The sequence below is a fragment of the Montipora foliosa genome, chromosome 6 (assembly GCF_036669935.1).
Source record: "Montipora foliosa isolate CH-2021 chromosome 6, ASM3666993v2, whole genome shotgun sequence".
NCBI classification, from domain to species: Eukaryota; Metazoa; Cnidaria; class Anthozoa; order Scleractinia; family Acroporidae; genus Montipora; species Montipora foliosa.
In genome coordinates, this window is record NC_090874.1 from 28,776,475 (window position 1) to 28,788,974 (window position 12,500).

The window sequence follows — 12,500 nt, forward strand, 5'->3', positions numbered from 1 at the left end:
TTTAAGCCTGTGAAACTAAAACTTCTGTTTGATGAGATGACTGCTAAGATGATTAAAGACAGGGAAAATGCAGCTATTCATTAACTACATTTTTGTATGTTGTTGAAAGGTGCAGCAAAAAAGTACAGTGTAATAAACTCATACCCAAGCCTCCCCCTTTATTTGCTTTTTATAGGGGGGAGAAGAGGAGGCAAAAAATTGGTTAGGTAGGCACAGACTGAAAATATTTGATCTGCAGTATGGGCCAGGGTCAAAGGTAGAGTGCCATCAAGGATGTGATAGTTCTTGATTCTACCTATTGCCCGCTCTACGTGAATTCGCATAGAAGCAATATGAACTGTTTCAGTCACTTCTTCAGCTGTTAACTGGGCCCTGGCACCTTTAAATGGAGGTATATTAAGGCCAACACCTGGGGGTAAAATATTGGTGATTTCAAAACCGCGATCAGCCATGATGTTATCTCCAGGTTTATGGTATTGCATTAAGCCAGACTTTTCTGTTATGCACTTATCTGAAATCCTACCACCCCACAACTTTGAAACAAAAATTACTTGGCCATTTGGGGAAATTCCAATTAAAACTTTGAATGTATTATGGTGTTTGTAGTTGGACCAGGTCTGTGACTGGGCCAACATTGAGGATGGTACCTCCACAAAAACCTCTGTGCAGTCAATAATCACTCGAGTAGTAGGGTACAGGGCAAATTGTTGTGGCATGTTTTTCCGCACTGATTCCTGAGAAGGGAAAGGGAATAATTGGGGCAAATCTAAATACAAGAAATTAATCCATGTACAAAATATCTTTCTAAAGTTTGCAACAGAAATGCCAAATCTGTCAACTAGATCTCTAACAAAAAGACCAACCTTTAATCTAACAAGGACAATAAACATTTCAGTTAAAGAACTTAATTTCCTCGTGCGGCCTGGCTTATTTTTTGGACCCCAGTATTGTAATTTGGCTACTTTTGGTTTGAGGTAATTATGAAATGCTAGTAGCGCTGTGTAATTGGGAAAGCCTGTGTAAAATTTAATCGCAGAGTTGTCATTCTTAAACTTTTCAAGTGTAAATTCCCGTTGTTTATACTCATCAATTTCTTTTTGCAGCTGCCCAACTTTTTTCTTAAGGTTTATCAATATTTCCTCCTTTACTTCAAGCTGCTCCTGTATAGACTGCCTTGATACTTTTTTATCAATGATGTCTCCAAAGCTAAATGCATATGTATGGTCCATGGATATTGAGTCAACTTCAGAGGTAAACAGGAAGCATGTCTGGGTGGACTTATCTTCAGTGTGTTTTGCAAACACCTTCTCAACATCTCCCAAAGAACACCTAGTTCCTACTTCACCTTTCCCAGCACTACTGTTGGAACATGTAAACTATAAATGTAAATAAAATAAGACATTCATTAAGGAAAGAAAAATACACACTACATGCCTAAAAGTACAAATTTTATGTTTAAGCAGCACGAGAAATATGTCAACAAGTGAGAAGCCCCTGCCACACAAAAAAAAATTGAAATCTCATGGGGCTTCAAAAAGAATGTGACCTAAGACTCTGGGGTAATGTAGCACCTCATATAAACCTCTTTTTTCATTTGTTCTCCTTGACAATAGCCTTCCTTATCATCAGGGATGGGGCATTGTTTAGGATTCTTCTTTATTGTTTCCATGCCCAATGTTATTGTCACTTCAAGGAGGCACTACTTATTCAGACTCTAGGGATGTAATACCACTAGGGACAAGGTCATAGCATGCAAGTTATATTTATACCTCAACTTCTCCCAGAGGACTTGTGGACCCTAACTCTTCAACTATTTTAATGTGTGACATGACCACTGTCTCTCCGGCACCTGTAGTTGATGTACAGGCCTTTGTTGAAGAACTGCTTCTATCCTTTGGAGGTTTCCGTGGCAAAGGTGTAACTGAGGACCAGTTAAATATTGATGGTTCCACTCCTACATTCAGAACGTGAATTTTTTACATTGATGGAATGTTAGAGGATTTTGATAAACCTTTGTAGCAGAATTCTCTCCAAAATCACACACAGACAAAACATGACAGAAGTCAACAGATATGCAGTTCTTCACAAAGCTAGCTTTTCTATTTTGGACCTCAATTTAGGTACCTTTTTTCATTTGCCCATACTTACAGGCATTCTAAAACATTATTTCTATTTGGAAAGGAAAGTTCATTTAACAAAATTGAAATGAAACCAAACCAAAGAAAACAAAAATTTACAATTAGAAAATGTTTTCGGTAGTAGACCCCTTCAGATTTGAGAATCATAATTTCTGATTTAGCTTAAATCAGCTTCCTTCATTGTATACCACAAGGTATACATAGAACACAAATAAAGGATGCAGACCCAGAAATAGCATAACAATGGACTGTTTTATTTCTTTTAAGTCAAACTATACAAGATTATCATAATTATTATGCACTTCAACAGCTGGAATATAAACAGATTTCCATCAAAATGCAATTCAACAGTGATGTAGTTGTGATACAAGACTGTCATAAAATCAGCGTTATTGTAAAATTACACAGACTTTAACAATACCACACCTTTACCCAATCTGCTCCTCACTCCCCAGCACCTTTGATTATTTCGTGTTTCCTAAAATGTTTTTCACATATTACAGTTTTCTCGCTTACACGAAAACCGTCTCTTCCGTGTTGATGCTGATCAAATTGCACCAACGTGCTTTTGCAGGGTTCTTCATAGGAAATTTAAAAAGCATAAACCAGACACACTTCCATTGCTATTATATTCATAACTATTACACTCAGCTGCTGCACACTCTTTTCCACGGCTTCGGTGTTTCCTTTTCTTGCTCTCTTTACCTTTCTCTTGGTCCATTTTCTAAGATTTGTTCGACTCGTAGCGCAGTTTAAACGAAAGCAAAAAGGACGGAAGTAAAGCTAATACAGGGTTAGCCTCGTCCCGGTGCACAAATTGCGCCGCTAGACCAAAATCCAGCGGTTCCTTAGAATGAGCGGGGAATTCGAAACTGGACTATTCATCCCACCAACTTCATGTTTACGCGGCATGAAATTTAATCACGTCATTCCCTTGTAAACCTAGATGTTATTTTCTTCAGTGTGACCTTTTTACCTAGGGAAAATGAAACCCAGATAAATTTACCTGGGTTGTACTCCGGTAAAATTTCCCAAGGTAAAACGATGTTCCCTCGGGCAAAAGTGCGTAGTGTGACCTCAACTATTGTCACGTTTTATGTACATTCCGTTGTTACTGGCAAAATTAGCAGTTTTTCCGACTTATCAATTCAACTTAAAACGCTTTGTACATTAATCAACTGAAGATGACAGAAGTTTCTGTCGAAACATGTTTTGTAATTTCAAAAGTTTTATCGTTTTCCTTAAATTTCTGACTTGCCTGCTGATATCAAGATCCTTTGGAAACTAAGTTATGTAATTTCATTAACACAAAAAGGACAGTTGATACTATCACAAGGCTCTGTGCCACTAATAGCAGCAGAACACAGAAACACCTATAAGCCTGTCTAGGCAACTCACATGTACCAAGAGTCAACAAAATACGATGAATGATTAACATAACCTTGCAAAAAAGTAGGTAACCTCACCCTGATGACTCGGTGACGATGTCAATGACACTTAAGCACACTCTAAGGAATATTTCGTTCTATAAAAGTGATAAATTCTGATAAACAAAAGCACATGGGATCGACTGGCTTTTACAATTAGAAAATAAAGTTCTATGCGAAGGCACAATTTGAAACATTGTGCACAGACAAAGAAAAACAATTGCACTAACAATAGATAAAGAGCTTATTGGCCGATGGCTCTTTCTTACTAATTTAAGTGATGATTCAATATCCAAGAGAGGTGTGAAGGGCGAAGCAAAACAGTCACACTGAGAGGCTAAGTAGGTCCCAGTACCCTAACGAGAGCCCTGAACAAAGAGCCCACACTATTGTAAATGATGACTTTAAAACCCTATAAAATTTAAACAGATGATCACTTTAAACCCTTTTTGATGAAAATCTTCAAGAACTTTGCACTTGGTAAATTTAGTACTTCCATAGCAAGTAATTACAATCACATTGAAACCTACAGGACTGTGTAATTTATGTATTCAGAAAAATTATAAATTAATCACTGGTGAACTCCAGTTTGCATCCTTTCGTGATCAGTTACGTTAATTTCCAAAAGTTTCTATTGAGGAAAGAATCTTACTATATGTAGATTTAGGCAACCTAAAAGCTGCCCCCCAGTTAGTTAAATTCTTACTGCCTGTAAGGTTAGTGAAAAAAAAAGGTTTTTGAATTGTCTGTGTTTTGGTGTCGTTCCGGTTACTGCTTAATTAAATCGTTTTCTTTGCTTTCTTCTGTAGAAAAATTCACTGCGTAACTAGTGAATGCAACGGTAAATTTCACCGCAAAAAAACCGAGATTGCATAAATCAAGAAGCGCTGAGTGCTATATCAGTTTTTTCAAGCGAAATTGCTTTGGAATTAACCAGTTTGGCAATGAATGTTTTTTTGAATCGCATGAATTAAAAAAAAAAACAATCACATCCTCAGCGAGTGAATGGAAAAGGAAAAAAGCCATTTCAGAGTCGAAAGGAATCACGCAAAGATTAGAAACCATCCGTAAACTTGTCAGGTCAAGGTCAAAAACGAGTTTACTGATGTACTTTATTCCACTTTATCATCAGAAAACGAGATCATTCACATTTTGAGGTATTTCATTGAAACGCCCAGCTTGGCTTGGAACAAGAATCGGCAAAATACGGCAATGCAACCAAGAAAGGACAAACCTCAAACAAGATCCGCTCCAACAAATTACCTGGAGGAGCTTTAAACAAACTCCTGAAAACACAAGCTAGTGATACTTTCTTCCTAATTTTACGAGAACTCATTGTGATTACGTGTTATAGGATAAGGGCAAAATTTTCTTGTCACTGTTAAAGCAAGAGAAACAACAAATAAACCATTTCTTTATGTCCAGAGAGTACAGATAATTGTTAATTTATTCCATTTGAGAATAAAAATTACAGATTCATTTTTGAACAAAGGAAAAACCGATTAAACCACTTGAAATAACGCATCCGTAAAAATGACAAACGGTTAGTGACCAAAAAAAAGAATTTGGGGAGTGTAACTTCTTCCTCCAAGTTTGAGCTATAACTGGTATCTGTTTTGGGTCTTCTCATTCTCTTCCTCTCTTTTTTTTTGTTCTGTTCTAGTCATAGGTCCTCCAGCATCATGCAACCGTATCAGAGCTTATATTCCAAAAATTGCAATACAGAGAAAAAAGCAGCTCTAAACAAATTTAAAATAAACACTCAGCTTTAAGTTTATATCCCTCCAATGCTTGACTTGAATAACTGTGTAGCCACCAGTGTGGACCACAGCTATCATGATATTATGTCAAACTGGATTAAACCAGCAAAAAATGCAGAAAGAAAACTGTTTTCCACCTAACACGAAAAGCGTTGACTGTTTAAGAGCCTTAGATGACTTAGTATGGCCATATATCCACGTCGAGCCACAGAAGCATGTGAAAATGAAGCTTCCTTATCTTTAGGTGAGTTAAACTGGGTGGAGCCTGCCATCCAATCGAAAACCAGTACCTGTACTTTAAAAAAGACAGCTACCCTTGATGAGCTCTAAACTTGAGCCCACGATATGGTTACATACTCGTCAGCAGATACCTGCTTTTGCAACAGCTGTCAATTTACCATAACATGGATATCCAATGTCACAGAGGTAGGCCGTAACTAGCGCGATACTGGTCACATTAGCATATATGGAGGGGTGGACATACGGACAGTCGAGATGTCATAGCTATAAAACCAAAATTTTGCGCATCAATGGGCTACCATATTGTTCTCAAATATGTGGTGCTGTGCGTGAAGCTCCGCTATAATCTTCATCTAATCTTGTGTCTTTTTACCACCGACCTCAAATGACCATAACGTACCATCCAGGGGGGAGTAGAAATACTCCTAGTCACTTCATGCTACCGAAACTGGAGATAAGCGCCGGCCTGATGAGACTTCCTAGGCTCGTAACAGAGACTTTACCTTTTAATGGACTCGCAATGAGCACACAAAGCGCAATTGTCGGAGTCGATATAGCCCCAAATCTTGAGTGAATCGCGAACTTTGATACCCCTCAGATCAATTAGCCAGAAAACATCGCAGATATAATTATCGGCAAAACCATCACGGATGCGAGCCCAGTGATCACATAGCGAAAACCCCGGTACAGGAACCTGGGTCCAGCGCCAAGAGAGAGAGCTGGCGGGAAGAAATAGGTTGATGACCGGTGGTTTTCGTAAAACAATGGTTTTCTGGGGCGCTCAGTCTCGCGGGCTCAGAAACCTGGTTGTGGTCATTGTTATTTAAGGTTTTCGAAGGAATCGGCTTCTGAGAGCTTTTTATAATTGATTTAGAAACGAGGCTAGTGTCATCAATGCAAGAATCGTAGAAAGGAGTGGGGAACGCAGCATTAGGAAATAGGTTACTTCGCAGCGAAGCCCATTCGGGTCTCAAAGAGGACAAACAGCGACCGACAAAAACACATACGTAGAAAGAAACTAGGGTCGTTAGAATCGCTAACAATGGAAGCTAACCCCGCAAACTTCAAACCCTGGCCTTTTAGTTTTAAGTTGACAAGATTTAAGCCACCATCTTGAGATGCAGAAAGCAAGTTTTACGGGCCACAGTCTCCATCTTGCAGCCCCACAAGAAAAAAAAAAAAAAAACATTAAAAGTAAAATGACACACGCTAACATCAACCGGTGTGTGGCCAACACATTAGGCATGCGCACAACCATTTCACTCGGTCAATTAGCAGCCATGGACAGCTGTTTCGGCCTTTTGGGCCTCATCAGCATGGCGTAGCTAACATACCAGGCGGGTGTTTTTAGCATCCCTTTCAGTGGTTTGGGACCCCCTTTAAGTGGCACTTAAATGGGTGCTAAAAACACCCGCCTGGTAGCCTCTTCGAGCCACTGAACTCTAGAACGAGTTTTGTACAAGCGTCCAACTCGCTTAGGATAAGAGACTACAATCGGCTCTCTATCTCAACTATTTGAGGGCCGACGGAGACGTTACCCGAGCGCGCGAGAGAAAGCTTAAGTTCGATAATGCGGTTGGTGAGTAGCTATAGGTAGGACCTTATCGTGCGAGAGCCTCTTGCGCTTACCACTTGTAACACGACACAATCTTTAATATACGTAGTAGAAACCTCGCCGACAAAAGGGAGTTGCTGAACTTCCAGAGACCTGGACCACGGGTATGACCACCAGCGAGCTGGACAGGGAGAAAATCGTTGTCGGAAGAGCGAGTTAATCGAAGGCATTAAGCGCCGAGACACCAAAAACTTATCTAAGCGAGACCCGATAGAGAAATCCGAGTTGAACCAAGTGCACTGGCACACTTCCGCCAGACATCTGATAGGTGAAAGGCGGAACGAAAGTTGAGAGGAATTTGGCAGGAGTAAATTTACCACCGAATTTATCGCTCAAGGGACACTTGAGCAGTTTGGGAAGGTGAGAGGGTTGCTGCCGCGGAGGCTGCAGGAGTGATTGGGAAGATTTCTGGGAAGCGTGGGACAGGTCTTGATAAAGTTGCGTTGATTGGAGAGAGTCCTGAGGCTGCGAAGATTGGTGAGAGGAATGCAAAGGGTTCTTGAGAGGACGAATTGGAGGCCGAGGAAGAGAAGAAAATGACAGTGAACTGCGGCGCCAGGCCAGGCCAGGCCAGGATCACGACATGTGCAGCAGAAAACAAGCTCTTGACACCAATTAGCCATATGCCCCATATTTGCACAATCGAAGCAAAACGTATCGGGACAGCTGTTGCCTGGTTTTCAGGGCGGGTACACTTTCTGCAGGTTGGAACTTGACCAGAAATATTTTAATTTAATAAGGTGGTCCCCAAAACGGACATATGAATGTATGGCGTTGGAGATCTCCATGCCATACACTCGAATTCCAATTTGAATAAATCCGGAACAGTTTGAGACCGACAGCGGCGCACAGTCTTAACAATGCCACAGAGGCTGAGACGAAGCTTAATAGCTTCTTCCTTAAGCTCGTAATTTGCATCGTAGACAGCAACGTACACCAGTGACGACGAAGAAGAGGCAGTAGGATTACCACCTACCTAATGCGGGATGAAAGAAGATTTCTTCAGAAAGGTATTGCGATTATCTTCATTCAGAAATGTAATGCAGTAATTACGTATTGATGTGCGTTGGAGGCATTTAACAGCAGTATCCTTCAAGTCAGCAAAGATGTCTTTAACAGCGTCAGCGGACGATTGTAGGAAGGCAGACAAAGGTCTTTGCGGAAGAACGTTATAAAGATGAAACAAGTCTCTTTCCACAGTGGGCATGTCATCATCAAGAGCATTATGAGTTTTGGATAGGTTCCGAGAGTCCTGTGTCAGGTCAGCATCAGTGGCAGCTGTATCCATGGAAATGACAGAAGCGTTTCTAGGAATGTTGACAGGCGTAGATATTGAAGAACTGGAGCGATCAGCCCCAACTACTACCAAGATCAGAAACGAGGTTCTCCATCCGGCAATTGACCACACCCCAAACCAAGAGCAACAAACCAGAGAGAGGCCGCGCGAGGAATAACCAAGACTCGCAGTGTGATACCAAACCGGTAGAGCTTCGCCCTGGGATAACCAAAGAGGACAGGGCGAAACACCCTCAGACCCCCCTTGTCAATTTAGCGTAAGGTTTCGATCGCTTAAAATTCATGGAAAAAGTAATTTTCTCTCTCATATCGTAAGCACTGGAGTCACAAAAGACAAAGAGTACATACGCGCCCCTGCTAAAGGTAACATACACACACATAAACATAAACTTTCTTTCATCTCGAGTTTCAGAGTAACTACAAGAGCTACTATCTTCGAGACATTACTTTTACAGCTAAAATACGTAGCATTTACGGGTACATAACTGAAGAAAAACTAATTCAAAAAGAAAGCGGCTATAGAAAAATTAATGCGGTCCTGGATTCTCATTTTAAAACTGTTAACTCAGTGGTACGGATAAAATTACAGGTAGCACATTCCACAACTTAAAGTGATAAGTAAAAAAAAATTAAGACCATAACTGGTTGTGCTAGGTTTATTGAAGGACAGAATGTAACTTCCGCGAAGACCATGAGAAGAAAACCGGAGAGAAATCTTGGTTATTTTTCATATAAAGTAGCAGGAAAATCGTTCAAAAAACAGACTTTTATACAGAAATCTGAAAAAAATTTGAATGCACTTATTGCATAGATATGTAGAGTTTGACCTTAGTAAGACAAGAACAATTACGAAAGGCCAGTTTTTGCTACGAAGATAACAGCGGAAAAAGCACTACTTTGTCACGAATTTTCTATGATAAAAACTTGCTCAGAAATCAAAAGTCTACGTTAACAGCACACACCAGGGTTACTGCTAAGTATCTGGCTAGAAATCGTCTTCTCACTTTTTCCTCCTTTAGCGCTTCAGCCATTTGATGAGGGCCAGTCTCGTGCTTCTCAAGTTGCCTCGTTCATGCCCAACATGAATTCTGAGTAATTCTGCCATTCCACGACAAGGGAACAGCCCCGATTCTCATTTCAAAGACTTTTTATAAGTGTCGGGCCACCCAGTCCTACCAGCAAAATACAGCATCGATTGGCGTTTTTTAGCTTCCAAATCACGCCTAATTTGTATCGGTAGGTGCTGGAATTTGTCCACAGAAAGGCCAGAGAGACAAGTTCACTCGTGAACCGCCATGTTTACAACAGAGCATTTTAGGCGTATCAGTCTGCACGAAACCATCTCTCACCTTGTCTCGAGAAGACCAGACACACGCTCGGTTTTTTGCGTTACGTTTATGCCTGTACAATCAACTGAAATGTCAATTGCTGGTAAAAACCAGCATATTAATTTTTTTGCTAGGCTAGGTATCGGAGTGCCAGAACATTTACGCAAGCGCTGACGTAATGTTTGAACAAGAGAGAAAAACGCAGTACCTCCAGACATCCGGCGCTGGAGCGTCGTACCAAACGAGTCATCCCGGGATTTCGGCTCGTGCGATCACTTTTGGACGCAGTTGGCCCTTCGCTGCTTTCTGCTACCGACCTTGCCTCCCGGTACGGCATTGAGGGAGGGATATGTCGGCCCCTAAACCATAAAAGACAAATCCCACGCCTACTCACAGCTCCAAACCGCCCTTGTCAATTTAGAGTAAGAATTCGATGGCTTAAATATACAAGGGAAAAGTCATTTTATCTGCCATGTGGTAAGCACCGAAGTCTCACAGATTACAAAGTGTGCGCACGCGCCCTGCTAAAGGTAACATACATACATGTATGCATGCATAAACTTTATTTTCATCTTGAGAATTTTCAGAATAACTACAAGAGCTAATATCTTGGAGACATACATTTACAGATAAAATACATAGCATATACAGATACATACTAACTACATGATATTTAAAGATATATTAATTAAAAAGAAAAGCCGCTGCCAGGATTCGCACAGATTTTGGTTGCAAAATTAAAGACGTTTTCCAGACTTAATTAAGCTTTTTCCAAAATGCTAATTTCTTTTTCTAGACCCAAGTTTAGTATCTATAGTTTTTTTGCCATGATGCACTGTGAACATACAGTAACCACGATGCAGTGCTGGCGTAAACGTAAGTAAGAAAGATTTGAGACTTCTCGGTCTGCGATTGAATATTAATGTTTTCGCCAAAGACGAAATTTAAAATAAGATTGGACTATCTGAAAAATTTCACTTAACAATAATGCACTTGTTTCAGTTTTCAAAACAAAAAAATTCTCCAGACGTTTTACCATTTTCCCAAACTTTATCTTTATTTTCCAGACTTTTTCCAGGTCTGGAAAACTGGTTTGCAAATTTCCAGACTTTTTCAAGAATTCAAGACTCGAACGAACGCTGCGCTGTACGAAATGCGGCCCTGGATTCTCTTTTGAAACCAGTAAACTCAGTGAGAGGGATAAAATCAGGTTGGTTATTTAATAGTAATACATAAAGCAGCATATATTAAATATCATACCGCGCACCGGTGGCTCAGTTGGTTGAGCACCGGACTGTCACGCGGGAGGTCGCGAGTTCAACTCCGGCCGGACCAACACTCTCAGGGTCTTTAAATAACTGAGGAGAAAGTGCTGCCTTTGTAACTACATCTGCAAATGGTTAGACTTTCAAGTCTTCTCGGATAAGGACGATAAGTGTTGTGGTCGTCTTCTGTTGTGTATCATGGTTGGGAGGGTAAAAAGGGGCCACAGTAAATTGGTGCAAGCTGTTGTGGCGCTCTGCCAGCTTGACTGGCAAAGTTAATAAAACAGTTAACCTAGCAACCTTTGTGGCTCCTTAGTATATTTGTATTTCTTCTCCCTTTTTCCTTCGGCGGCGCTTCAGCCATTTGATGAGAGCCAGTCTCGTGCTTCTCAAGTTGCCTCGTTCATACCCAAAAGGAATTCTGGGTAATATTGCCATTCCATGACAAGAGAAGACTCATAGATTTTTCTTATAAGTGTCGGGCCACCCAGTCCTAACGGAAAAATACAGCATCGATGGAAGTAGCATGAGTTTAGGGTCGCCATTGATACAAACTTATAGCCTCTATGATCCGCATCTTTCGTTGAGGATTTGAAAGTTATCATTTCAGGCATGAAAGTTTTGAAATATTCTACATCACAGCAGATTTCAAGCCTTGTAAGGTAAATATGTAATTGAATGAGGTTGAATTAATCTGGTCTCGTTGTTGGGATTAGAGCGGACTACAATGCACATCATTCGTGGCCATCGTACTCTCAAAAGTTGAAACAGGAATTTATATAAACTCCTCAGATATTAGCTACCATGTCTATTTTTATATTTAGATGTCCGAATTGTTCTCTCAGATTTCACGTCGTTTTTAGAGGTATTTTCGATTCTGCAAATGAATCTTGATTGTTGCTATTGTGACCCAGGAAGTTTAAAAACATGTTTATTAAGGCAAAGTAAGTAACCTAAAAACGTAATTACAAAGTTTGATATGTAACTAAGATTATATATTTAAAGAAAACGACAAAACGTTTGAAATTACAAGACATGTTTCGACAGAAACTTCTGTCATCTTCAGTTGATTAATGTAGAAAGCGTTAAGTTGAATTTATAAGTCGGAAAAAGTGCTAATTTTGCCAGTAACAACGGAATGTACATAAAAGGTGACAATGTGGGAGTTAAAAGGATAGTTTTAGATTTATGTGATGCAGGTGTTGATTAAGAGAAGGTTGTTCTCTTTGAATATGAAAAGCTTCTTTTATCTTGAGTTGAAAAGTCGTAGAGGCGTGATCTAAAATATGGAAACATTCCCCTGAAGACAGGGCGCGACTAGGTGTTTGAAAATGTGAGAGGCCCTATCACTGACTAAGTGCTCACGCACACGTGTGGAAAAATGCCGGGTTGTAACAGGCATTACAGCCCGCACATACAAACTTGTAAACC

At 40.2% G+C, this 12,500-nt stretch overlaps 2 protein-coding genes across 8 annotated transcripts in view; one reads left to right on the forward strand and one right to left on the reverse strand.

Annotated features, from left to right (window-relative positions):
* Positions 1–12,500, forward strand: part of LOC138007093 (centrosomal protein of 83 kDa-like) — a 622,454-nt gene that overhangs the window by 559,552 nt on the left and 50,402 nt on the right. Inside the window, exon 21 of one of the 7 annotated variants that reach the window (XM_068853821.1) lies at positions 4,698–4,986. The exons of the other annotated variants lie outside the window; for them this stretch is intronic. Within the exon in view, the coding sequence (XP_068709922.1) occupies positions 4,698–4,843 (146 nt within the window). The 3' untranslated portion in view covers positions 4,844–4,986. Of the gene's footprint in view, positions 1–4,697; positions 4,987–12,500 lie in introns of those variants that run through there. 7 annotated transcript variants of the gene reach the window in all.
* LOC138009023 (uncharacterized) lies at positions 8–751 on the reverse strand. The gene has a single exon (XM_068856318.1). The coding sequence runs from the start codon at positions 714–716 to the stop codon at positions 159–161; it is 558 nt and encodes a 185-aa protein (XP_068712419.1). The 5' UTR covers positions 717–751; the 3' UTR covers positions 8–158.